Raw genomic sequence first — 27,914 nt, forward strand, 5'->3', positions numbered from 1 at the left:
AAATACTGAAGAGATGGCCACTCTGGTCTTTCTGCATCTCCATCACCAAGACTGACTGATGGGAGCCTTAACTAGGCATTTGCTCATGTCTGTAAAATTAATTTCATGACATGAGACCCATACCTACCCTGCAGGAAACTAGCGTGGTGCTGGGTCTACGCACGCACCACACAAGGCAGCGCCGACCAGCGCAGAAGCAGCTGGTCGCCTGCTGGGCCAGCTGAGGACAAGGCAGTCTCATAGAGGCAAGGGCGACTTGGTGACACTGGTGTCCACTACAGAGTGAGTCCAGATGCCCAAGTCCCCTCCCACCTGGGTGCACACAGCCTGAGACTGAGCCTTAGGTTTAAAAAGACCTCCTCAGGGATAGACTATCCTTTGTGCAAAATATACAGACACACTCACTGAAAGAAGCTAGAAGGAAAACTGGACTTACTGCAACTCAGGCTCTGAAGAGTTTAAAGGCAGCCTGGGAAGACAGGGGACAGGTCAGTGCTCACCATTACATACCGGCTGGCGGCCAGGGCAGAGATGACCGAGCGCTGACCAAGGAGTCCGAAGCGGGAGCGCTTACAGACAGAAGTGATCAGCCCCCCCACCCAGATACTGATTCCGTGAAACGCGTGGGGACTGGGGAGCGAGTTAGCGGGTGAGGCTCAGACACCTTTCTTCTTTTCAGAGCACCCCTGGTGATTCTGATGCCCAAACAGGCTTGAGAACTACTGGGCTAAACCATCAAATGTTCTCAAACACAGAGGCAATTTCTGAAGTCTTCATTCTATGTAATTCTTCGGTTTCTGGGTCTTATTTTTTCCCTTGAGTGAACCCAAGGAAGTCAGAATTCTCAATAAAACATCATCCCATCAACCACACTGAACAACCACTTGTTTCTACAGCTTCAGATGCGGATCAAAGGTGATAACTCTGGAAGAATCTGTGTCTTTTAACATCTCTGGAAATGAGCAGAAATCTTGCTTTCTGCTTTTTTGGGATACAACCACTGGTGTAATCTACACCACCGAGCCTGAATGCCCAGAGGTAGAGACCTGAGACACCGCAATTAAAAGCTGAAGTTAAGTGGGTTGCTCTGCACTGGCTTTCCTGTCGCACCCAGAATGCGGCCAGGTGTTCAGCGGTCCTCACCTCATCAGCTGCTCTCTCTGATGCGGGGTGTTCTGAACGGTCTGGCGAGATTCGCAGAACTTGACCTACCTGGATCTTTCTATCACTTGCCAGTGAATTTCAGAGGTGCTAAATACTCACGACTCTTACATCTCCGTGAGGCCTGCCAGCACCTCCTCTGCTGTAACAGCATCTTCTGGCAAATGTCCCCCAAACGTCCACCAGCCAAGAAACCTGATTATGTGTGTGACTTTTTTTAATTGTATAATTCATTTATACAGAGAAATCATCTGGATTTAATTATTTACAGTCTTTTTCAATTTTCATTTCCACTGGCCAGAGTTCACATAATAGTCAACATTTACTTGAACTGGTCACCATCACAAACCCGCCAAGACGCAGGGCTTTTAGTCCCCCCCACCCCAAGACTATGATCTCATCTGAACAGGAACATTTCATAGTAAAGGGTTCACCAGTCTCCTTACCCTCTTATGAATAAATTCACCAGAATTCATCTAATATGGTCGAATTTTCAACACACTTCATTTTCTTTTCAAACCCATTACTCGCAAGTATTGTAAATCAAGTCAGAGTTCACTTCCCCCAACCCTTCTACGACTTACTACGCACTCTCAGGTTTAGCTTTGACTACCTCCTTTCATAAACGTCTGCACAACCAGACAGCTTACATGAAAACAAAACTACTCTCTTTTTCCTTCTTTTTTTTTTTTTTTTTAAACTTATTACCAGTCAACTGCCTTCCCTTTTGCTTTTACAGCATTAAAACTTTCAATGAAACCCTGAACATGTTTTCTTTCTGTGGTCCGGAGCATACTAAGTCATTTCACTGGGTTCACCATCTTAAAATACTACACTTTACAAATTGTAATTTTCTTAATTGGCTCAAAAACAGTATGGCTTGGTTTCACTTGGTAAAGTTAACATGATTTAAAACACACACACACACGCACACACACACACACACAACACACATACACACACATTTTTAATCAAGAAAGAAAAATAAAGACATGCCAATTTGAAAAGGCAACAAAGTAAAAAAAAAATAAAAGCAAATACTAAAAACTACTTTACAATAAAAAAAATTAAATAATTGGCAGGTTAAATCAATGAAAAATGAGGAATGTGCAGTGAAAAACTAACAAAAAGCATTCCAGTTGGTAAAATGGAAAACCTATTAAGTTTTGTTTTCAAGGAACTTATGCTTCAATGTAAATTCTGAAATATTACACATATTCCAAGTAGATCTTAGGTGCCAATGTTAAAATTTCAAATTCTGCATGAAAAGTTTATCAAAGAAACACCAGTAAAATCCCAGAATTTGCAAAATTTTAAGCTTTGGTGAATATCGTAACTATCACAATTGGTATTAAAAATGCACTCATGATGAATGCAGAATGAGGAGAAAACCCTTTTCAGAAGTATTTCATTTGATTAAAAATACCAGGCTTGCATGTTCTAAATAATCTGAGAAAAAAGACTGCAGTTCAACAGCAATCTGTATATGTATCTTTAGCTGCCATTAAAAAAAAAAAAAAAAAAAAAAAGGAACAACATCCAAAATCAACCGAAAACACAGACAACGTGAAGACTGGTCTCAGCCCTGCGCCGCCCCCGCCCCGCCCCGCCCCGCCCCGCCCCGCCCCGCCCCCGCGACGAGGAAGGACCGCCTCGCACGCGTACGGGCAGCGCCTCCCCGGCGCACGGGCTCACACCACCGTCTCCCTCCGCCGCTCGCCGCCCTGCGCTCGGTCCCTGTCCCTGGCTCGCCGGGAGCCAGCCTGGGCGCGGGCCGCTCTCCCGCTGCCCGCGCCGCCGGCCTGGGAAGCGTCGCGGTCGGCGCCGCCCTGAGCCGCGCTGTCCGCCGCGCACGCCGCGGGGAGCTGGGGCGGCGGCGCGCCCTGCGGCTCGGCCGGGCCGGGGGCCTGCCGGAAAGGGGCGATGGCGGTTCGGATGCAGTTGAACCACTGCTGCTTGTGGAAGACGTCATTGGCTTGGAGAGTGTGCGACTGGCCTGGAGAGGGGTCTTGGAAGCGAACTCGAAAGATATTTTTAGCTAGAAACATAAAAAAGGGAAATCCAGATAAAGTGGCTGTACTGCCTTGGGGTGCGGGCGTTTGTATGACGGCGCATCTGTCAGGGAGGGACGCTGGCTGATGCGGGACGGCACCCGGACCGCCCGCTGGCGCGTGGGCCGTGTGGCACCCGAGGACTCAGTGAGGGTGGTGGGAACAGGACCGTGGAACGCTCAAGTTCCAGCGTGGGGACAGAATTTTTAAAGAGAAAAACTAAGTTCATTACGGCTCTGAATTTATGTTTATTTAAACGATTTTAAAGCGTGTACTCTACCTTTGTCGGAGTTGCTGAAAGCCCCTCGAAAGGACCCTCCCATCCTCACGTCCCCGTCCTGCAGATCTTCCAAGACCAGGTCCTGGACCGGGATCGGCTGCCGGTAAACCTGGTACGAGTGACGCTCATTTCGTGTAACAGGTCGAGTCAAGACCAAGATGTCTTGGAACAGGAAAATGTGCAGTTTCTGGAGAAACAAGAAACAAATGCTTCCTAAATAGGGAACTTTGTGATTTTAAGTGACTAAGATCCATGGTTAAGACAACTCGATTTGACATTATTTTAATTTCATCAAACTGACTTACTAAGACTCCCCTTACGAACGGCCTCGCAAACACGGTTTTACAGCCATGCATGCTCTGCTTGGAGAGCTTGCTGAGTCTCAGACTGTATGAAACTTTTTTTTTTACCAGCAGTAACATTAGATTCAGCAACAGCTGAGCAAACGCTGCACACCACAAAGACCTGCCTGCTGGCAGCAACGTAACCAGGAGCAGCAGAGCCATACGCCAGTCTTCTAACGAAGTTAAGAATCACAAAATGTGAGCTGGTAAAAATGTTAATGGTTCTGTTTTGTCCCACATAAATTTAAAAAAGCTTTTATAGAACAATGAGGCCTCACGATAGAAATCAGAGATGTCAGATTTCAACTCTTTCCAGGAAGAAATCTCAACTTATAAACTGGGCTTCTGAAAAGCACTAATGAAATAAAATACCATTCCATGCGGGAACCTTTGTAATTAAGATTTAAAAAGTAAGTTTGCTCTCATTCAATCTGCTGCAGAAATTTGCTTAGTAGTGCTAAAAACGACTTCCATTACTATAAACTCTTCAAAAATGTTTTAAAGGATATGCTGTTTATTAAAAATGTAAAGCTAAAAATGTTTAGACAGGAACCCCTCGCCAAGCAAGCTGATTCTCGCTTCAGAACTGAAAAATAAAGTATCACTGTTCTCCACTAAGACGTTTCAGCCTTCCTGTAATGACAGATACCAGATGGCTGAGTCACATCAGATCCGGGAAGCCTCCTCCTCTGTGAGGAGCTCACTCCAGAAGGCCGCGTCACACGTGGCGGGAGGTGGCAGCGGCGCCTGGCCGGCGCTGACACTCACGTGCCCGTGTTTGCTCCTTAGCTCCCCGTGGCACAGCAGCACCTTGCTGGCTTCAATCCTGGGGTCCCTCTGCTTCTCGTCCAGGTACTCCAGCTTGTCGATGTAGTACTGGCACTCCGACTCCCCCTTCTTCAAGTTGATGTCAGAGAGAACGCCTTGTATTATCAGTATCTAAAAATACCCAGAACACCCGACGGAGTGTCGTCAGCGTGGCAACTTGCCCTGCACTCCTAAAGGGCTAAGGGTCACGCTGAAACAATACAACTGTAAAGCCTGGGCTCTAGAAGTCAGGCAGTGCGGTCAGTCCCCTCATTTTAACGCCTCAGCCAGATGGGGTGTTTTGCCCAAAGTCTCACACAGCTGGCGAGTGGAAGAGATCAGGCCAGAATCCAGTCTTTTGATTAAAGTGTAAATGTAAAATGTGTCACGTGTCTTTACTAGCGCACAGCGCACTAACATACGAGAACGTGAAACTACAGAAAACGTCACCGTGCTGACTGCACGTGCAGAGGGGAGCGTCGTGCCGCACACCTTTCCAAGGCGCGTGAGTATGTAAACCTGAAAAGCTAAGACGCCTTTACTGGACTACTTACAGCCTCCTCCAGAAGCTGAACGTCGGGGTGGTCTTTCGGAGTGTGTCTAAGGATTTCCTTCAGCAGTAAGGGGTATTTGACAAGGCGGCTACGAGGAATATCTAGGAAGCTCCAAAGATCTAGTTTTCGACTGAAGGGAGACTCAAGACATCGCTGGAGGAAGTCCTGGACTCTCGGATCCTGCTTCTTTTGATCGAGAAGAGCTTTGGCTGCCAGCTGGTTACTGCAGTAGCCTTTGTAGGCATTCAAGCCTGGCAACTGCAGGGGAGTAAGAAAAACAAACGGTAGTTAAGTCCCGGCCACAGTCGAGTCCACTAGCAAGACTGAACACCAAACACAAAACTCACAGCTACTCTGACGGCTGTAACGGGCTGCGAAAGCTCCCCTGCAGGTGGTGACGGGGCTTGGATGGTATTCCGGACCAACATCGGAACGCCCTTTTTCAGTTTCCTCATCTGGCTAAATCCAAAGACTCACAGCTTCTACTGCCCCTGACCTCAGTCTGATGCGAGTCTCCTGCACTCAGAGGACACCTTCCTCTCTCACATTCCTCTCCAACCTGGGCACCGTTCACTGACCTGACTACTCGCCCCCTCGACTACGAATGTGGAGACCGTCTTTCACCACTGAACCCCCGGCCACCCCTCCGAGGACAGGGCCTGGCAGCCAGATGTTAACCAGAGAAGAAAACAGATAACTAAATGGTACAGAGTGTGGGAATTCTGTTCAAGGAGGAATGTATTCTTAAAACTGCATCATTCACGAAGTGTTTTTAAAACAGGGACTGTAACTTCTTATAGCTATGCAAATTTGTTCAGCTGTAACGCCTTATTTATCGGGTTTTAGAGTCCAGTTACTGGATCTAATCACTGTGACACTCATCACAAACGACAGGTCTGAAGTAAGCGTGCTGCACACCCAGTTCACAAGAATGTGGCCGATCTGCTCCACAGCTCCGCCAGGCCTGGTTGCTTCTCCTATTCTTGCCAACAGATCTGAAATGTAAAGGACCAACCATAGGTTTATTTAAAACATAATTCAGGGAGGGGCAAGAGAGGGGGAGGGGATTAAGAGGTACAAGCCGCCACGTATGACACAAGTAAGTGACACGTGTGTGCTGTTCAGCACAGGGAACACGGCCAGTACTTTATAGTAAGTTTAAATGGAGTATAATCTATAAAACACTAATCACTATGTTGCATACTTGAAACTAATCTTGTAAATCAGCTATACTTCAAAAAAAAAAAATCAGCACTGAATTAGAAGTTCAGATTTAAAATGACTTGTCACTGCTGACCAGAATCTAATGAAGACTGGGGGGCACATCTCACCTTCGTGCAGAGGTATGTAAGCGTCCAGATCACCAAATATGTGCGTGAGTTCCTCCTCTGACATAATGGACAACTTTAACATGGGGTCATGGTAGGCCTGCCGGAGGGGAGAAACGTGTCACACACACAGATCAGACAGACGACACTGAGAGCGCGGCATGTGGACGCAGCACGACTGACTGCACAAAAACGCGTGTGGACTCCACTGGTTACACATAAAAGAAATTAAAGTATATGTCAGTCCCTAAAGAGGCCCCTTCCTGATACTCGTCCTTGAAGAGATGTGTCTGAGAAACCGAATCTAAAGAATGTACTGGCCGACAGGTACTTCCCACTTTCCCACGCCTGCAGGTAAGAAGCCCAGCCTTTAGAGTGAGGCCTGCGGCACGTGATAAGGAGTTATTTACTGACCTTTCTTGCCAGCTTGAGATCCTCGATTAAATCCTGTTCACCTCGGGACATCTCATATATTGCCTAAAAAAACCCAGCAAACATCGTCGGTCATTCCTTCCTCGGAGAGAGGAAAATCAGATACAACTGGTACTTACCATTGTTTAACTGACATTTTGAACAGCGCTTTTTAAAGCGACTCGGTCTGAAAACTATAGTTCAGAATGGAATCTCAAATCAGAGGATCCGCGTGTTTCACAGCTTCACCCCATCAGAGCTGTAGGTCTGCCGACCAGCCCCCCCCACGCGAGCTGCTGCGCTCGCGTTGGGGAGGAGCGCTCGGACACAGACACGCCAGGCTGTCTGCCTTCGGCGCGAGTTCGCTATTCTCCTGGCGGAACACCTGTTTATCAAACGGAGCCTGCCTGTGTCCCGTTTAGGCCAGTAAACGTGGTCTCGCTACCGGGCGCCAGCGTACCTCCTGACGCTTGATCTCTTTGGTAGTGAGAGACTCCTTTGTGCTGACGTCTAACATCTCCGACCACAGGGCACTGCTTCTCCTCTTGGCAGGCGTGGGGACTGTTGATCTGCTCGAAAACTTCTGAGCAGAAGCTGGGGATCTGCTGTCACCACGAAGGGTAAACGACTTAAAAGAAAAATAAAGAAAAAAAATTTGGAGGATACAGTAATTATTCCTTTTTTTTCCTTAAAAAAATAATGGAAAGACAAATTAAAAACAGGGTTCTGAGAATTTCTCAATGCATAAAACAATCATTTATCCAAGCTTCAATCTATTATTCTAAAATATTTATCAGGCAAAACTACTTTTTGGGAATAAAAACTATCCAAGATTGTGCTTTGATATAAGATGCAAATTAATATAATGAGGTTATATAAATACTGTTCTGGTAACAGTATCTCTTACCAGCATGTTCCAAAAAAGGAAAGTTATGTTTAAGTGTAATAGTACAAACCTGTTTGTACGACTCAAAGAATATACAAATTTTAGGCTTCTATAAAAAGTCCCCTCACCACATTACTTGGCCCTGGCCCTGGCCCCTACCTGTATGGTTTGACCAAAGCGTCTGACGGCTCCATTTCTTACAGGAGAGATTAAATTTGCCAAGGACGTGACCCGAGCTAGAGGTCGAACTCTTTTATTGCTTGGCTCCTGTGAAAACAGAAACAAGTTATACTAAATGTGTTTTCTGTGTAATCATTTCAAACAAGTTTGGGCAGAGTTAAGCCCTCTCAAAACCCAGATATTCGTACAGTATAAAATACAGAAGCATGTAACTCTGCAAGTGAATGTTGTTTTTCATTGTTGAAGTACAAAGAACACTAATGAGTAACAGTAATGTATCAAAAAATAAATGGTAGAAGAAAGGCTAGTCAAATATCTGAATGTCACTCTGAGAACATAACAAATATTATCATGAAGCCTAAGAAAAACCAAAATTAAAACAAAGAAATTAGACTCTAGGACCCTACAGAACTTTTCAGTTTTGTGCAGAGACTACCTTGGGGAGAACGGCGGGCTGGATCCCGTGCGCTCATCACTCAGCTCCGGCCGTCTGCAGTATAACAATCTGTCTCACCTCTGCCCCTCCCTAAGTATTTCAGAGCAATTCACTCTTAAGTACTTCAGTTACAAAACAGCTTTTAAAAGAACGCCTCTGACATTGGGTGGAATGGGTCAGATCTAAAGGCAGTGAGGTCCCTGTTGTGGCAGGCATTCAAGTACAGGTAGGACAGTGGAATCAGACTGACTGGGCCCAGATCCTGGTCCAGACACTTGATAGGGAACACCCTGGGTCTCAGTTTCCTCATCTGTAAAATGGGGTTAATGTTAGACCTTCTCTTCATTACGAAGATTAAATAAGATCTGTGTAAAGGGCTCAGAACAGTCCTTGGAGTGTATTACTAACATTCTTTCTTATTAGGAATATTTCCATTTATTACATAAACACTGGGATTTATAAATAATTAGATCTTATCTCATACATTTAATTAATTAACTTCAAGGAACAATATATACAAATTCAGATGAAATGGTCACTGTTTCACATGTACTGTTTTTAAAATAATAATAGTATAACATTCAAGGATCTCAAAACTTTGCAAACTGCATTATTCTGACTTTACTGCTCGGGAAGTGGAGTGTACCAGCAGTGACTCACGCTGCTGCTGGCATGAAGGGGACCGGGCCACAGACCAGGCCTGCCCTTGATGTCTACGGAGCATAACTACTTGTCTGTGTTTGGTGCCTTTGATGATTGTGGCATATTTGACAAAACAATTTTATGAGAATTTGGAAGAATACATGATGAAAAATTGTATTAAAATGGCCACTTAAAAATAAAAACTACCACCTAAACACGGCAGATGAAAAAACTTTTTTCTAAAAATTTTTTGATATGATCAATGTCATAAAAAAGAGGTGAGGAAGTGAGTAAAAATAGTCCCCTGAGAATAATTTAAGAGTAAAGTGGCAGAAAGTTAAAATCTTCTGGAAAGACACTTAAATGATCTGCATATTCAAAGAAGCAATTAGACTTATTACAGCTCCAAAAGGTGTCCACACATGTCAGAAGGGAACTGGACCAACACGACTCAGGCCTCTGAAGTCCTTAAGAGGTGGCGTTGCAGACCAGCCCTCCTCTGCCAAAATAATTAACTCCAAAATAAAGCTTTGAAGATAAAGTCATTAATGTGTGAATGTTAAATGAAGCGAACAAGAGGCCTTTGAGATGCGCAGTAAGAGGACACACTGTGTGGCCAGGACACGTGTGAATGCCTTTACCACACCATCTGTGCAGACTGCAGGGACACAGGCAGCCAGAGGGGCCGGCAGGAGGCATTCCTTTCTATTTAGTGGAGACGGGACAAAGACGCTGCTGTTTGGATGGAGATATAATTACCTCGCCAAGTAAGATGTGCCAACGTTAACCAGAAACCAAGCAGCTGTCAGAAAGTTCTGTTCCGCATTTTTAGAATCAGAGGTTAACTCCTCTTCCTTGTTCAGAACGTAACGAATGTGACTTCCCAGTAAATCATAAAATACTTAATTTCAATTTAAAAGTCTTTGGAAAGGTGCTCTTCCCAGTGAATTTGAAACAAAAAGTTAGTTTAGCTGGAAGGAAAGGGATTTTTGATATCTATTTTATTACCTAAAACCAAATTAATGACCCCCAAATCCTTATCTTTATAGGATCACTTACTGGACAACTGCTAATTTCCTGGTAACTCAAAATTCTGATATTTAAAATTAAAACTACAGAATTTAGACTTAGATCATTAAATGAATATATATGTAAAGGAACCTTCTGAAATTAGAACTCTGAAATGTGGATTTTGTTCACACCATCTCTAGGGCGGCAGGGTATTCTGCTGAGCTGTCCTTGTGTTAATACGCCGCACAGTCCTGGAGAAGCCCATCTATAATCTCACTTCACCCAGGACGTGCGGGTCCTAGACGTCTAATCTAGGATGTCTGCAGGAGCGCACCCGGCTAGCCCTGTCAGCAGAGAACCACACTCCTCAAGTGTCTGGGGGAGAAAGTTCGGTGCTGAATCAGCAAATACAGGGGAAGGGAGTGGGTGCGAGGACACGTTTGTACTTTTCGCACATGGTTTCTGATCCACTTTCCGGTCTTACTAAAAGGACACACGTGAAGAATGTTTGGCAGATGTAACACCAACTTTTAGCATATATATTTATTTCAAAAGTATGAAGAATTTTAATGAATAACTTAAAAAGTGTGATTGAAATATAAAGGCATAATACTGAATATGGCTCACTGATTTCAGGGTAAGTACATTATTTGAAAAAAAAAAGTCATACAAACAACTTCTGTGGATAAGTAATACGAACTAGGCATTCATGGGTCACCTATAAGGTTGGGACAAAATTTTCTCTTTATAGGTTAGAATTTGGCACATGTGAGCTACAACCAAAAGCAGTTTTCCTTTAGAGGTCTAGACGTACCAGTGTAATTATCTTGGTTTGGTTATTAAGAACCTAAACATATTTTGAAGACAGTTTTTTGAGAACTGGGGTTACACCCCCACCTGCCCCCCGCAGACATGGGGTGCAGGTACAGTTTGAAGGTGACAGAGCCAGACAGGGGCCGGAGTCCTCCTATCTCACTCACCATCACCCCAGATAAGGCTTACCTAGTGGTTTTGTTGTTGTTGTTGGTTTTGGAGTGTTGTTAACAGCATGATGGTGATTACAAGAAACTGAAAGGATGAGCACAGACACCGAAACTATACATCTCAGAAGACAACCTGAGAATGTGCGGGAAGAGAGAGAGACCATGGCCAGCCTTCCGCGCTCAGGGAGCTTCCTGCCGGAGGCCACCTTTCATCACTGGGGCCACCAGGGCTAAAGTTCACTAAGACCGGGCTGGGGGCGGGCACACAACACCCTCTGATATAAATTCAGGTTGTTTATTTAGGTTAACTTTTAACCAGACTATCTAGCTTGACTAGGCAAGCATATACATTGTTACAGGGACTCTGCCTTGAGACTGGGTTTTTACTCGATCTGTTTATTTGACTAATCCACTTGTAGTCGGATTTTATACCTTAAAATATTTTCTGGCTACCTAGAAACAGAAAATTGTTGAATCAATTTAAAGTCTTTTACTGGGATGTACCTTGCACATAAAAACAACAACAGGGAAAAATTCTGTTGTAAGCTCAGTTTTTTTGTAAACAGACTTTTTTCTCCTAAATGATGTCATGGAAGAGGATTTATTTTAGGAGGGTCTCTTCTATAGTCAACCAGACCAAGAAACTTAAAAAAAAACAAGTTATGTGCCTGGGCTTTTCATCTGGGTTACTGGATAAATAATTTTCTCCTCAGTCTGGCAACAACTTGGAGAAGAAAAGTTATTTTATAAAAAAGACAAAAATGAGTTGTGATCACACAGGATTTCTTCCCTTTCCTCTTAGCAATAGAAAGAGTCCAGTTTAGTTATTCACTTAAGGCTGTGTTGCTAGTGCTAAAAACCTGACAACATTCCTGGTGTTTTTAATCTTCGGAATAAAGGTATGCCACAAACGCGGCCGGTATCTGAAAAAAAGACTAGCTCTTGATGGTCCAGAATGATTAGTTTTAGTATTTACACTGATGATTTCTTTTGAGAAAACTGAAACATATAAATAAGAGCCAAAACCAAACAGTAAAACAAAAACCAAAGCCAAATTACACCAAGAGCACCCCTTCTAAAGATGGCAGCTGTTTTAACTACCATGTACGACACACAGCTTTACCAAGATACGCAATACACTGCACATATGTTAAAATGTATAGCTAGGTAAGTTTTGTTAGATGGACACAGCCACAAAACGTCACCCCAATCAAGATAAGAAGTCTACGGTTAATTGAATGCAGGAACACCATTTCCATCACATAAGTGACAATACAGCATACATCACAGATATACTGTGCTATGTGATATAAACAGAATGCCCACATAGTATTAAATCAACAATCAAAATTAAGTAAAATGGCATAAAAATCACTTATTTTTATAAGTGTTCATAAAGGCTTTTAAAAACTACAATGACTTCAGGTAATTATTAAAGCAAGGAGGGCAAAAGCACCTAAATAATGATTCGTTGGCTTAAATATTTTAACATAGCTTTCTTTCTGAAGAACAAAAGTCGCAGTACACTTATTAGATGTGGAAAGAAAATTAACAACGAACACTGGATCAGATGGCAGTTTGTTCACTAGCATTGACTTGCAAGGAGGGAGTCCTCCTTTCCTCCTGTTCCACAAAGCAGTCCGCAAGATTCACTAGGTAACAAATGCAGGTCAAAACCCCACAAAAACAGACACACACACACAATCAAACAAAAAACAGCCGTACTAAGTATCAGAAGTGTGACCCATTTAACCAAACTGAACAGCATATACATTCAAGATCTTTAAAAAATCTTTTTGTAAAAGAGTTTTTGTACACTCAGGCTATGCTATGTACAAATCTATCTGCACCAAGTTCCTAAACACGTTTTCAAACCTGCATGTAAATCAGTCATACATTTTAATACTTAATAAAATCAAAAGTTAAATTTAAAATCATACTGTTAGTAAACTGTTGAAAACTGTGAGAGTTCCCTGGAGTCAGAAAGCATTCCTCTGGCTTTAAGTCTTACCTCTTGCTCCCTGAAGGACTGACTGTTAACATCCAGGACCCGTATGGTCCTTTTAATAGGCAGGAGACCCCCGACCTCATCGTGCGCCACCATGCTTTCCCCGGGACCCCGACAGTCCGGCCCGCGGCCGGAACCCGCACCCGCGCCGCCCTGCAGGGAGCTCAGCCGCCCTGGGCAGCCATCGGCACGACCTCCTCCTGCCGCCGGACGCGCTGCCTCTGCCGGCGGGCTGGCGGCGGGGACCGCGGACCTCCAGGCCGGTGGGCGGGGCCCGAGGGGCGGGCACCTGGGGGCACATGACCGCTCTGCACCCACGCCGGGCACACCTAGGCCTCTCGGCTTTCTCTGCGCCAGACAGAGCCCTTTATCAGGAGGTTTGGAATTTCGACAGTGAGACAGAAAGGAAAAGGATACTGGGTTAATGTGTGGCTTTTCCCGATTTAAAAAGTACTCCCAGAGACAAACGAATTGCTTATCTCGGTTACCTTCTCTAGTACTTAGTTGCAGACAGACAACCTGGCAACTGTTAAGTAAGAAAATCGTAATTCAGAGTTAAATAATGTATATACTAAAGAAAAGCCTAGTTATCCAGGGACCTTGCTTTTAGAGAAGCGCGAGCATATTCACAGTTGTAAAGGAAGCTGAGTTTTGCAAGCCGGTTTCCGCCATTCCTGAGACAGCAGAGCCAGCCTTGTAGGCACTTCCCTGTTTCCACTCTCTTCCTAAAGAGAACTCTTCCACAGGCTACGGGTCAAGTGTACTTGGGCCACCTCAGATTTTAAAGCTCACCATTTCCTACACGGAAAGGTAGATTTTTTTTTCCTGTATGTTTAAAAAATTTGGTATCTGTGTAACAGATGTTTTTATAACATAAATACATATAAAATGATTTCTGTTCTAAAAGTATACATAACAGGATTCTTCCCTATTCTGAATTAACTGACCTTTGTTAAGTCTTAATAGGATCAAAGGACCTACTCAAAAAGGTGAAGGAATAACAGTCTCTAAATTTCTAGTCCAAAACTTCTGTTGGTTTGGGAGCTCTGTTACAAAGGAGATTTTCTTCTTTAACAGTAAATACTGTATTCTATTTTGAAAAGTAGGATTTTAGCTTAACTGTATACTTTGAATGATATGATGCTGGTAACTTGCAAAAACATTTCTATTCTTAGGATTTACTGAGGTCAGAGAAATCTGATAAATCTATGTAGAAAGCACTAATTCTCTAGATGCTGTGGGTGATTTGAAAAAAAAAAAAAAAGGCTTATTATCTGCTCCTAAAGTGCCAGGAGACCACATATAAAGAAAGGTAGACCACATAAAGAGGCAAGTAATACAGGACAGCTTTTGACGAGTCCAAAATAAGCTGTGCAGCTAGTTAAGGGCTACATGAGTTCAGGAGAGGTAACCGCTTCTGTAGTCTTCCGAGCTGAGGGGAGGGCGGGAAGACGAGGGAAGAGGCGATGAGATGCCATTTCAGTGCCTTGAAGGCCGTGTTCTGTTTTTGTAGGTCTGAGCAAGGGAAGAGCGCAAGTCTTTCCCAAAGGAGCCCGAGGAGAGAACTCAGTGTGAGGTCACAGGCTGTGGGTGAAGACAGAGCAGCAGAGGGTTCTATGGAGCAGGTGAGAAAGAACGAAAGTTATGTTGTAAGGTGGTGTTTAATATGGTTGAAGGAAGGCTGGAACATAATGCAAAAATCATAGTCAGGTATCTAGAAGTCTGCCTAAGGCAGGGGCAGTGGGAAAGGAAAAGCACACATGCAAGAGGCGACTTATGCAGTTAGTCAGAGATGCCTACGATTTCAAAATTAGGAGAGGTACCTACTAATGCAAATACAGAAGTACAGGAAAAGCTCTGAAAGAACATTCTGCGTTTCATTTTAGACATACTGGTCTGAGGTGGTAGAAAAACATGCAGATAAAAATATTGAGCTAGTACTTCGAAGTGTTGGACACGGACTTGGAAGAGGTCAGAGGGTGGATTTACACTGGGGAGTCAGAGACACAGGGACCAGAGAGGAGGCTCTGGGAGTGAATGAGATGTGTGCTGGAGAAGAGCTGCAAAAAAGAGGTCCAAATCTAACTTTGGAGAAACGCCAAGGGAAAAAGAATTTTACAAAACAGTCAAAAGGAAAGAAGCAAAGCAAGATGCCAAGGGAAGAAAGGTGTTAATTATGGCAAAAAGGTTAAGAAGGGTGAGAAAAGATTCATGGATTTAGTTATCACAAGTTTAATGAAGACCTCAAGTGTGCTCATTCAATGGAATAAAGAGACGAGGAACCACATAGGCTGAAGAGTGAATAGAGCAGAATGATAGTGCGCATAGACAACAATGGCAAATAATCTATAAAAACCAATTTCCTAAGGTTTGCAGGACAGTGTTACTTCTTGTAGGAAGGCCCAAAGCTGCCCTTCTACAAACACCAATGTATTTTGCATTCAGTTAATGTTAATAACTGAATGTTAACAATTTGTCTTTCTGCTTTGAGACTTTTGAAAAAAGGCGATTGGTTATGTTTCGTCATCTGTTCTATTACCCGGTCACACCCGGGCCGTGGAGGGGCTGGCTGTTTGTGGTGGACAGTTCAGGTCTATACAGCATCTATGTGGAAGCACCGTAGAGACAGACCATGGAACCCAGTTCTCTAATTTTACAGGTAAGAACACTGATCTGCCTAGGCCCTCAGGCCTGGTAAGAACCCAGGAGTCTGGTTCAGTTAGTTTCATCTATTAAAAAGTAGCTGCCAGCGCTTCACAGCCACTGAGTTTCATGAGGGAATAAAGGACTTTCGCAGAGTGGGAGTCAGGAAAGAAGCTGCCAGGGCGTTCTCACGGGCCTCTGTCCTGATGTCTTTCTCCAAACTTTTTCTATTTAGTTCTGATAGAGGAATGGCCAAGGCAATGAGGGGAAAGGCTCTCTCTCATTTCTTTCCTTCAGTAAGGATCCAAGGGGTAAAGGTAGAAGTCTTTATATGTAAAAATAGAAAGCCCACAGGAGCCAAGTAGCGTCTAACAGGGATAGTCCCAGTATGAAAGCCCCAGCTCACCAAACCTAGAATCTTAGGTTCATTCTGGACGTTCAGGAGCTAAATATCATGTAGACAGTGGCAGAGAGCATCCATCAAAGCAGCGAGGCACGTGGGATGCTCAGTTAGTGCTCTGAGTGATGAGCCTGCAAGAATCTGGACTCGAACGATGCTCCACAAACTCCCAGGGCTTTGTGATCACTAACTCATCCACCTCAGTGTTTTCCGGAGGAAACCGGCCGGTGGTGTAGACGAGAGGGAAACGTGAGTCTGTCCACTGTGCCGGGCGCTTCCTGCACGTTACCTTATTTAACCAACTCCATGACGTCTGTACTGTTACCTTCATTTTACATACAGATGGAGGCAGGCAGGACTCAGAGGGTTTAGGAAACTTGTCGGGAGATGGAGCGCCGTCAGCGCAGGTCTGCGGCTCAGGGCTCAGGCTGCGTGGCCGTCGTTCTGAGTCAGGAGGAGAGCTGCGCTTGAAACCCGAGTCTCCTAGTCCCAGGCTAGTTTTGCTAAACAATTGCCAACATTTTACAGAGAAGGAAACCATAAAAACAGTAGAGAGGTCACCTGCCTCATAAGAGGGTAAATAAAAAGATAATAATAAGATCGTTCCAGCTGCTTAAGTCTTAGAAGCGCTCCTATTTCATCGGATGGTTGACATCAATGAGCACGTTACTAACAGCAACTCTTTTTGTGACTGTCTATACCTGGCATAATTGAGGCACAGGTTGGTTAAGTGTCTTTTCTTTGTGCAGGAAACCTGGTATTTATAAACTTAAAAACTTAACTGAGTTATTTAAAAATAATAATGCAGCTTTGTTAAAGATGCAAGTTTTTGGTAAAATTACTGGTTTCCCAAGAGTTGGTTTAGTTATAGCCTCTGTTCTTCTGTATGTGTGGAGCCTTCAGTGCTTTCTTCCTTGAAATATGAATAAGGTAAAGAGAAAGGTAAGTTTCCTTTCTCTTTACAAAAAGGACTAGTAGCCTGCTTACCTTTGTTTTCCCTTTTAATGTGAAATTAGATTTCTGAAATTTAGAAATAAATTCGAACTGAAGAGTAACTACTACTTTTTTGGTTTTGATATTATTTGTTTTTGTTTACTTTCATCTGAAACAATATCACCAACTGAAAATTACAATAGGAAAATTATGGGTAAAGGAAACACAAAAATCTTAGCTCTCTGCTGCCCTCTGCAAGAGACATTGTGAAATGCAATTTTTTTCACTTTGTTTTTTTTCCATGTTAGATGTCAGTAAAATTTTTATCTGCGGCCCTTGTGTAACTCTCATGTTTTATATTACTAAATTAAATACAGATTTAAATAACACACAAGTATATAAAAAGATTCCACAGTTCACAAGAAATACTTTAAGGACTTTTTTCTAAATATAAAAAAACTATGTTCCACTTTAAAACTCTAGAGCTCAAGATTATAAATAACTACTATGTATCTCTCCAAAAATAGGCTACTTAAAACCAATCTTCAAATATTACTAAAAAAGGAAACACTGATTGAAATACTAATAAAATGGAACTCCTGGAAAACCAGAGTTCCAGGATATCTGGTAATGAGTTAAAAACAACACCCCAAAAGGCAGTTATAATACTTGATGAGTATGAGAGAAGTTAGTAATGAAGTTGTACGTGGATTTGAGTTTTAAAAATCATTTGGATTAAAATTTTGAGTACATCCAAGATTTACTAAGAATATTTTGGGAAAAGATCAACTCAGATCAGTTAAATACTATTAGAAAAATTAAACAGAATAGCAGGTAGGCTAAGAAGTTTGGTATTATGAAAACCATGGTTCTTTTTGCAATCATAACACAAATAGCAAATAAAATTGGGTACTGGTGCTGTTAGTGGTGACTTTTTATCTCAAGGACACAGGGTGACAACTGCCAGTATCATGTAAGATCACTTATGCGTATTTAACAGAATGCTGAGTGGGATTTCCTCCTGAAACTCAGCTAAGGCCAGACCCTGGGGACCAGCGATACTGTGCTTCGTGCCCAGCCTTGTGCCTGGCCTCCTGTTTTCTCAGCCCACTTCTGACTCCAGTTGCTGCTTGGCAACCAGCTCCACGACAGCACCTGGCCTCGCTGCACCGTGCATCTCCTGCTTTCCACCTGGGCTTCTCGGATGCTGGAGCATGGCATTTACACAAGTGGCCTGCAAGTGTGAGGGACTAACACCCCAGGCAACGACCACTGACAGTGGATCACAGAAGCCATTAGTGGACGAAGCTCCCTCTTCAGCCCCCTGAGAAGGCAATTCTGTGGCGTCCTTTACATGGCTCTTTGGAAGGTCCCAGCAAAATCAAGCCTCAGTTGCCCATAGCAGTGACCGGCTTAACAGACACTTGTATCAGCTGCCTCCTTGTTCCCTGGAACAACACCTCACAACAGACTACCTGTCAATTAGCTCAAGTCTCAGGCTCCGATTTCTGGAGGGAACCCCGTGAGATACCAACAGGAGGACTGGCCCTAGTGATTAGATACACAGGATGGGATTCTGGAAGTGGGTCACTGATTGATGAAATGGTGATAAGGACCACAGGTACGGACTAGGCTGACTGGTCTGAGGCTTGGAAGGAGCAAGACTTGTTGAGACAAAAAATTCTGGAGAAGAGGCATATAGGTGGACCTGTGGAGTGTGCACAAAGCTGTAGGGTCTTTGTGTCGTGTTAATGCTCATTGAGAGTACACGGAGGTGCTAGGTGAGCATGACTGTTCTATCCTGTGTCTCCAGGACCACCCCTCACTTACACGACAGGCCCACAGAGAGGGTAGCTATGCCAGCGGGCACAAGGTTACGTGTGGGCCACCAGCAGGGGCTCTCTCTTATGAAGGCTGATCTAGACGTGGCCACTGATGAATGCCCAGCCTGCCAGCAGCTGAGAGATGATCCTGAAGCCTGGGCTTACAGCACCACCCCCTGAGCAGACCTGGTGGCTGGGTGATGATGTCAGCCCCCTGCCTCCACAGCAGGCAGTGATTCATCCTGGCTGGAACTGAGGTCTCGACTGGATGTTGAATTTCCTTCTCTGTCTTCAGGGCCTCTGCCAGCACCATCGTCTGAGAGAACGTACAGTGCTTGCTTTACTTGCATGAGGGCCCACCCAATATTGCCTTGGACTTGGGGACTTATTTTACAGCCAAGGAGTTGCAACAGTGGAAAGATAATTACTTGGTCCACTAGTTCTTCCATACACTCCTTATCTAGAAGCAGAAAGTTGACAGAATGAGACAATTATTTATTAAAGGTTTCACCAGTTGACAGAATGAGACAATTATTTACTAAAGGTTTCACTCTTGTCCAGCAGCTCAGGGATAAAACCCTGCAGGTTTGGAGCACTGTCCCTCAGAATGTGACACACGTGAAACAGCCCATGTATGTTGCTATGTCCTCAGCAGCCCCAACACTGGGTCCCAGGAATCAAGGGGTGGAAGGAGAACTGTTCCCTCTGAATGTCACTCCCAGATGTGGGGTTTTCCCTTCTGTAACCTGGCTCTGCTGCAAAGGGCACCTGTAGCCATCACAGCTCAACTAAGGAAAAGAAACTACGAGTCAGACTCCCCAAGGACAAAGGAGGGGCAGGCCACTGCAGCGTGGGCCAGGGTGAGGAACTCTCTTACGGGCGGAGGAGCGAGATGCTTATCACCTAGGGCTTCGTGCAGCAGCACAGGCTGCAGCCTGTTCCTCTGTGTTCCAGCTTCGGTAGAGGTTGTGGCTGGCCACTACCCTGAAGTCTCTGCAAAATACTGAATTTCATGGAATGTTGAGCACGTCTGACTAGTGCAACGAATGCACAGTATTGAACTTGCATCCCCTCCTCACACCCTCAACCTTTCCATCAGTTGCACCGCAACTTACTTTCTGCTTTAGGGCTTCGTTAATGCCTTATGGTTGTACAGTCCACAGATACTGGGGAGTACATTACCGACAGGGGGTGAGAGCAGGAGAGGAAACCCTCCCCTCTGGCTGCTCCTCAGAGGGCCAGCTGCCAAGTCAACAACACACCTGGGACTGGCTTTTCCTCCTTCCTGGCTTCACTTTCCCAGCCCCTTAATTACCCACATTAAACCACCTGCATGCAAGCCTTGCCTCAGTTTCCATAAAGTCACACAACTAGCAACACAGGTGAGGACAGGTCCAAAAGTTAGAGTTCATAACCTCTAAATAGCCTTCACTGGCCGTAGCATAATTTCATTTGATTTATGGCTTATTTTATATTAGTTAACAGAGCAAATAGAAGGTGACATTAAAAGAAATACAATTAACATCCCCAGAAAAGTAATAGAGGAAAATATATTAATGAAAAAAAAAGACTTATGAGAAAACAAAACTAAGAAGTAGCGATTATGGAATAAAAAATTGTCAAAATAAAAATGTTAACAGTCAGGCTAAATAGCAGAATAGACACTAATGAGAAATTAGCAGATTAGATGAAGTTGAGGAATTCTTCGAGAGAACATCATGAAAGACTCACAGATGGAAGAATAAAAGAGAGTCATAAACATAGGAAGTACTTCCAGATGTTCCAAAATCTTGTGAATAGGAGTTCTAAAAGCAAAGGCTAGAGAGCAAAAGGGTGAAAATGAACTAAAGAGCAAGAAAAGTTTGCAAATCTGAAATAAATATTACTCTTTAGATTAAGAGGGTCCAAAGAATGCCAAGCAGGATGAACAAACCATTTAACAACAACAACAAAAGAACCCCTCAAACTACAAAAATATCAGATAAATGATACCATAAAGAGACAGAAGCAAGAGACTGGGGAAACAATCTGGTATATTTATTTACGTTGCAGACGTGCTGTAGGTTCAGCATACAACCCTTACAAGGGTAAATTTTATGTTATGTATATTTCACCATAGTTTTTTAAATGTGAGGGAAAGGAGGGGGAGAAACAGAGAAACAATGTTTTATTCTTTTACAGGGCAGCCATTTACGTCGAAATGCAAGACAAGGGCAGTAAGATAGCCATAGTTATGTGAAGTCACCAGCTTTAGCCTCCAGCTAGCTTCAAACTATTCATATCTGTCCCTCAGGAAAATTACCAATTACCTGTCAGTCATTTAGGAGTAAAATATGTAATTTATTATTATGTTTAATCTAAAATTGCAGCATACACCAATACTCAAAATATAACACTTCAGTATACTTTCAACTTTTAAGAAAAGGAGATTCCCCAAATCCAAACATTTAGAAAAAGAACCAAACGTTCATATATTTTAAAGCATTTCTTTTGAAGTGTTTTGGTTTGTTTTTTGATCATTGATTATATCGGAGTTAAAGAACTTCAGTCGTAGAAAATGACTCAGTATTACTCATCCCAGTATTATTTCACATTAATAAAGTCAACAGTCACTTGTGACTCTTCCTATTGGAAGAAAAAGGCAAGGCCGCTAAGAAACAGAGCTGAGAAACACCTTTGGAAAACAAATCATGTGTTCTTTCTAAAATAAATACATTTATACATACTCTGGTAGTAAGGCAACCGGATAAAGGACAGTGCTGAAATTTTACTCAGAGACAAATTTGATAAGCAATCACAGCCTCACGACAAAATAGTCAATGATCCATTACATGATAACTAACGTTAGTATTAAATTCTTCATGTAAGAAGAATTCTTCATTCTGCGATACAAGGCAAAATCCAGAACACAGTGCCCATGTTACGTGCGTGCCAAAGTCCAAGGTCTTACTTCATTCATTTGACCTACATTACTTCATCTGTTCATTCATCAGATGTTTACTAAGTACCTGTTCTGTATCAGGTCATGTGGCTAGGCGGCTGAAATAGAGTGGTAAATAAAGCGAATAATTTCCAGCAACAGCCAGCAAATGAGCATACAAACTGATTACATTTAGCTTATTACATATTAACTGCTGTACTTAGATGAAAGTCCATGCAAAAAACAGAGGTTGGGAAATTGGCAGAGTTATTTGTTTTGGGGGGTAAGAATAACTTTATGAATGTCAAACCCAGTGGTTTTCAACCTTGGCTTAAAAACAAACCAAAAAAAGTCTCCAGATGTTCCTGGGTCCCAGTGTCACTCTCTCTCGTTCGTTACCCCATCTCCCCACTTGTATACGGTCTGGGATAGGGCCCAGCAGCACATTTCTTCCCCTAAAAGCTCCCAGGTGCCTCTGACCTGCAGCCAGGGTTGAGTACCTGTTTCAGCCAGTCATTATTTTCAAGGTACAAATACAGCTTAAGGCTTCTGTGATCATCAGAACTTCACTGCTGACTTCTTTCCTCCTCCTGAAATCCTAATTTGCTCTTTCCTCATTCAGTTCTCCCTACCTAGAGGGCACACCTCCCAGGCTGGTGAGGGATGGACTCCTGGGACAGAAGTTAGACTCTGGGGAGGATCCTGGACATAACAGCTGCATAGAGGATAGAGAGGCATCAGCAGGCAAAGGGAGTGAAGAGGAACAGGGTGCAAAGGAGGGGACGGGAAGTGCGGTAGGAGAGATCCTGGAGGCTGCAACGGGGCTTCCACGTTAAGCACAGGACTTGGGCTTTATCATCGCAACAGTGGACAGCTGCGAAGGAACGCAAGCAAGGCGCTGAGGAGAAAGAGCAGTGCGGTGCCACCGAGAGGCTACGGGCAGGGAGGCCAGAAGCAAGGCTCTATCTCTGGAAGCAACCGCATAGAAAGACAGAAAACCAGGACTGTGATCTGTCTTGAGGGTTCAGATTAGGGAGCCTTCAGTTTCAGACAGAAGGGTCTGCTGAGGGAACGAGTTCTCCGAGAAAGATTAACCAAGCGGAGACGACGGGTAAGGAGGGAGCCCCATGAAGGCTCTTTTCGCTTCCACAGCCGCTACCCTAACTCAGGGCCTCTCGCCTGTTCCCAACCCTCACTAACCTATACCTTCTCCGCAGGCGGAAGGGCCGCACTTCAGGAAGTCAGTGCAAGAACCCAGAATGCTATTTCTGTGGACTTTCATGGGAGAGCCATCAGTTCTTCAGCCAGTTGTTTACAGCCTTCAGCTCAGTGGCCAACTGACCCTCCGTTCGACTTCATTTCTTAGTTCTTCCTCGTATATGTCTTTGAATCTTTCCAAATCATCTCTTTATCATTCCCTAAACATTTAACTGATTTTAGCTCTTTGCAGGGGTTTGTAGATGCCCCTTCCCTACCTAGCTTGGTTTCCCCAGTTCACATTTGCCCTCATGGAAACCCAAATCAAAACCTCCAAAACATCTTCTCTTACTCTCATTCCGCCTTCTAGACCAGTTGGTATTTCTGCACAGTCTACTGTCACCTCTGCAGGAGTAGATTTTGTCACAGGTCCTGGTTCCTGATTGTATACAGTCTTATCTCTAAGGTCTAGTACAGCACTTGGAACATGGTGAGTGCTCCATGAACGTTTGTGGAATTAAAAAAATAAAATAAAGAATTTAGACCAGACTCCAGTGGAGTTCTGAGTATACAGAGATGATACTCAGTAAAGAATTATTTCAAATTCATTCTTTCCTTATCGTAGTTGTACATGAATCCTTAGCTTTGGGAGGCATGGAGACAACATCACTGCGTTATTCTCTGTGCAGCTGGACGTGTGTTTAGCATAACCAAAATTTTATAAGGATTTCCTTTTTGAATATAATTCCTCAATCTAAAGAAGTTAATAATAGTACATGCAAATATATGACTATTGCCCTAAAATGTACTTAATTTTGAAGGACAATAGAAGCCTATCTTTGGCTAGTTGATGAGTATTATCTCGTAATATTTTATCCAAAAAATGATAGTAATTCAAATAATTCCAGCAAATTCAATGTCAATAAAATCTGCTAAAAGTAAATTAGGTTTAGAGGAAAGGTGAATTTGGATTTTACCTTTAAAGCAATGGACAGCTATGAAGGAATTTCACCACCCCGGGAACAAACCAACATGAGGCAGAATTCTGGGAATAAGGCAGTGGCAGCAGCACAGTTTTACAATTTTTCTAAATCCTTCCATAAAAACACATAGAACAAGGACAGCAAAACCAAAACGCAGAGTCAGTATGCTCAGCCTGTGTAACAAGGTGCACATCTCCATGAATCCAAAAGCACAAGTTAATATGGATAAATCGGCAACAACGGTAAGACGTATACGGTACTAGAAAAGAGCAGAGAAAAATAACAAAGCGTCTGCCAGAGCTGCGCAGAGGAGAGGCCCAAGCTGCAGAGTGAGGCAGGCCACTTCGAGAACAGCAACGGACACTGACAAGGGCTGGATGTGCTCAAATGACAGCAGGGTGTGTGGCTGGAACGCCTGAGCCTCCGGGACTCTCCAAGCTCATCCCCAGGACAAAAGCCCTCCACTGTGGCACAAGCTCTGGGAACAGGTTTCAAACACAACAGAACAGAGGTTACAGATACACAGGAAAGAGAAAGTTCAAATAAATGCTGAGGAGAAAAACAGGTCCTGGAGAACTCGGGAAATAAATCTATACTTCTTACTTCTTACAGACCACAGAAGAGGGAGCTTCAGAGTCATAAAGATGGAAAAGCTCTCCTGACTCAACTCCTCCTTTCTAAAACTACTTTCACATAACAATGGCCAATAAAAAAAGAATCGTAGTTAAATCCATTGCAAAGTTTTTATAAGAAAACAAGGTATAAGGGGAAAAATAACATCCCTACAAAAAGTGAAAGCATGGTAGGAAAACATGCTCACAAAAACTGTAACTATTCCAAAACCAGCTATGAAGGAACATAAATCAGAATTAGAAAGGTTATAAAACTAACGAAAAAATTAGAAATAAAATATCCAAAACTGGAAACCAGACAAAAGGATTCCTGAATGCCTCTTCATTGGAGAATCGCATTTTCTAAGGTGTATACCCTTTTCTTGATTCACTATTTGCAACTGATTAGGGTTTTTTTTTTTTTTTTTTTTTTGCTTTTTACAGATCTGTAAGGGTAAATGTTAACTGCAGCAAACTGAGAGCAATGCAAATATGTTCTGTAGGCAGCGATGAAGATGAGGGTATTCATCTGTTTTGTATCCAATTTAGCAGTCTTATCCCATCGTTCTCTCTCTCAGTGACCAGAATACTTCAGTGTTTCCTATATCCTTTGACCAGCTTTATCATTCTGTTGGCTTACTCAATATGTTAATGACAGATCTTCACTCCTTAAAGTAAAAAAAAGCAGATGGAGCAACTAGCATAGCGAAACAGAAAACCCAATGTACACCAAAAAAAGAGACCGTGTTTCCCCCAAAACCTTTCTGTTGGTCAGATAGTGGCAAACTGAACAGCTATGAGACCCTCAAGGCTTCAGCACTTGGGCCCAGAGAAGCAAAGGGAAGCCAACGTTTAACATTTAGGCGACTGAGCATAAAACCCCGATTCCGACAGGGCCACACGCAGCGGGGCGTGGGCGAGAGCACAGGGGACGCTGCCCCTCCTGCCCGCCCCGCCCCGTCCCCCGCGGCGGCGCCCCCCGCGGCGGGCCTGGTCTCCCTAGGCGCGTGGGCTGTGATCTCCGTCACAGCGCAGCACTGTTTTGGCGGAGGTTTTCTGCTCATTCTTACCAAAGAAGTAGAGCAGAAGAAAGAGGGTATCTGTAAGAGCCAGTGTTACTCAGTGTTACCCTTAAAAATGCGAAATGCAAAAACTCCCCAAAAACAAAAGAATCAGCTTCCATTATTCTTATAGCACAGAAACAAAGCACTGCGTATTTTAAACTGCTTTTCTTTGCAAGAGCAGCGAGGCTTACTTTCAGATCAAGGCTGCTAAGGCTGACGACGTCATCATCTTTCTCTCTTCGTTTTCTTTTCTATAAGAAAGAAAAGATTTCATTCTTAATTAGAAGGAATGCATGTTACTCCATTAAACAACTAGTAAAATCACTTTTAAAAAGTGAAGTCTTAGGCTGTATTCATAAGAAAATTATTTTTGAGGGATGCTCATAAAGTATCTCTAGCACGTTATTATTTACTGTCTAAAAAGTTCCCTCTGACTAAACCATCTCTTGTTGTGAAGTGATCCCACCCTATTAAAACCTCACTCATGTAAAGTTTTTCAGAACAGAACTCTCATGTAAGTCAAGTCTATACTTATTAGAGAAAATGTAGATGTTTTATATATAAAGTCAGTAAGTTTTTAAGAAAAGGAACACATATTTATACTACGGAGGGAGGGAGGTGAGGGATCTCCACTAGAAAAAAAAATTTCTTTTATTCTGGCCCAAGTTAATTAAGATTTGTTGCCTGAAGCAGGATTTATCAGGTGGAAGATGAACTTGCACGTCCCTGGAGTACCTTCCAGTAATCACTCATCACCTGCATTCAGTCCTACTGGTACCAGCAGTGACAAAACTGTGTATAGGTCTTTAATTTCTACTCCTTAATCAGTATTGAAGAAGAATCCTTAAGTACATTTCTTCTCCCACATCTCAGATTAACGTTTCAGGTTACTTGTGATATAGCCTCGTTCTCCTGAACTCTCCAAACTGAGCAGCCAGGGCTCCCTCCCAGGTGCTGGCCCCACCTGAGGAGAAGCTGGTGAGAAAGCAAATAAAGAAAAGGAAAAATAAAGTCCACACAGAAGTGGAGAAAATGTATCAAGCCTGGAAGTCTCAGAAGCAAGCCCTCATGAAAACAAAAGAGGGCACGCTACAAAGTTGGAAAAGCTACCTGAACCAAGCCTCTTTGTAGAAGTTCAGGAAAACTAACTAATCCACATTTAAATGAACAGAAAGTTCTCCAAGTCAAATCCTACACACAGTAACTCTAAGAAAAAAGAGCATAAGGGACAGAATAACATCTCTACAGGGAAGGAAGTCACCTCAGAAGGAGATGCTCAAGGCAGCAGAGCAAACCTGTAACATTGTATTTCAAATTCAGCTAAAAGACTTAAGAAAATGATACAGGACATGAAAGAACACTGTAAATCAGAATTGGGAAAAACTAAAAAAATGAAATGACAGAACTCAAGAAGTCCTTACTGATCCTAAGGTTATATCCAGAAGATGCAGACAAGTATGAATAATATAATCATATATTATTTGTATGTGATATTTATATGTATTTGTATATTATTTGAATAATATAATTTGTAAATGATTTTACAAGCAGAACACAGAGGGACACACACAGCGTTGCTGACGGGTCAGAGTGCAGTTGGGGAGGGAAGGACCTTCACAGGAGGACACTGCCAAGCAAAAAGCAGATCGTACTGATGGGAATAAAGCATGTACATGGTCACCCTTATGTACTTACAGAGAATCGTACCCATGCTCATGTGGGGGCAGTTGTATAAAGAAATTTGACAGACTTTTAAATATTCTAGTGTATTTTCATTTAAATATTTTGAAGTTCTGCTTTCCATATTTGTATGTTCAACCCACCTAGAATGTAGTTTTGTACGTATGTGGTACAAGGTGCTTCAGCCAACTGCCCCCGCACCTAATACCCTTGTTGAGAGCACCCCGCCTTCACACAGCCTGCGATGCAGTGAGTGCTCACGTACATGTGGCTCAGTTTCTGGGCTCTCGATTTTATCCCATTGGTCTATTTATCTAGACCTGCACCCATATTATGCTGTGTAATTTCTGTACCTTTGGAGTAAGTCTCACAGATCTTTTCATAGGTTTATTCCTAGTTTTAAGTTTTATTTCAATAAAAGCATCATTAAAAATTTACCCCTAATACATGTATACATACATATATATAATATATATAGACATAATATATAACATATATATACATGTATACATATATAATATACATATACATATATTAGGGGTGTGTGTGTATACACACACACACATTCTATTGATTGA

General features: G+C 43.1%; 1 protein-coding gene across 2 annotated transcripts in view; it reads right to left on the minus strand.

Moving 5' to 3' along the window:
- Positions 1-1,360: 1,360 nt before the first annotated feature.
- NET1 (neuroepithelial cell transforming 1) overlaps positions 1,361-27,914 on the minus strand; it is a 33,418-nt gene continuing 6,864 nt past the window's right edge. The window contains exons 3-12 of one of the 2 annotated variants that reach the window (XM_074358460.1): positions 25,848-25,907; positions 7,982-8,089; positions 7,397-7,564; positions 6,940-7,002; positions 6,529-6,625; positions 6,116-6,192; positions 5,198-5,455; positions 4,605-4,775; positions 3,493-3,679; positions 1,361-3,199 (exon numbers count right to left, since the gene is read on the minus strand). In XM_074358460.1, coding sequence (XP_074214561.1) covers positions 2,853-3,199; positions 3,493-3,679; positions 4,605-4,775; positions 5,198-5,455; positions 6,116-6,192; positions 6,529-6,625; positions 6,940-7,002; positions 7,397-7,564; positions 7,982-8,089; positions 25,848-25,907 — 1,536 coding nt within the window. In that variant the 3' untranslated portion in view covers positions 1,361-2,852. Of the gene's footprint in view, positions 3,200-3,492; positions 3,680-4,604; positions 4,776-5,197; positions 5,456-6,115; positions 6,193-6,528; positions 6,626-6,939; positions 7,003-7,396; positions 7,565-7,981; positions 8,090-13,085; positions 13,320-25,847; positions 25,908-27,914 lie in introns of those variants that run through there. The other variant, XM_074358463.1, reaches the window with a different exon arrangement.

Source organism: Camelus bactrianus, chromosome 35 (assembly GCF_048773025.1).
Source record: "Camelus bactrianus isolate YW-2024 breed Bactrian camel chromosome 35, ASM4877302v1, whole genome shotgun sequence".
NCBI lineage: Eukaryota > Metazoa > Chordata > Mammalia > Artiodactyla > Camelidae > Camelus > Camelus bactrianus.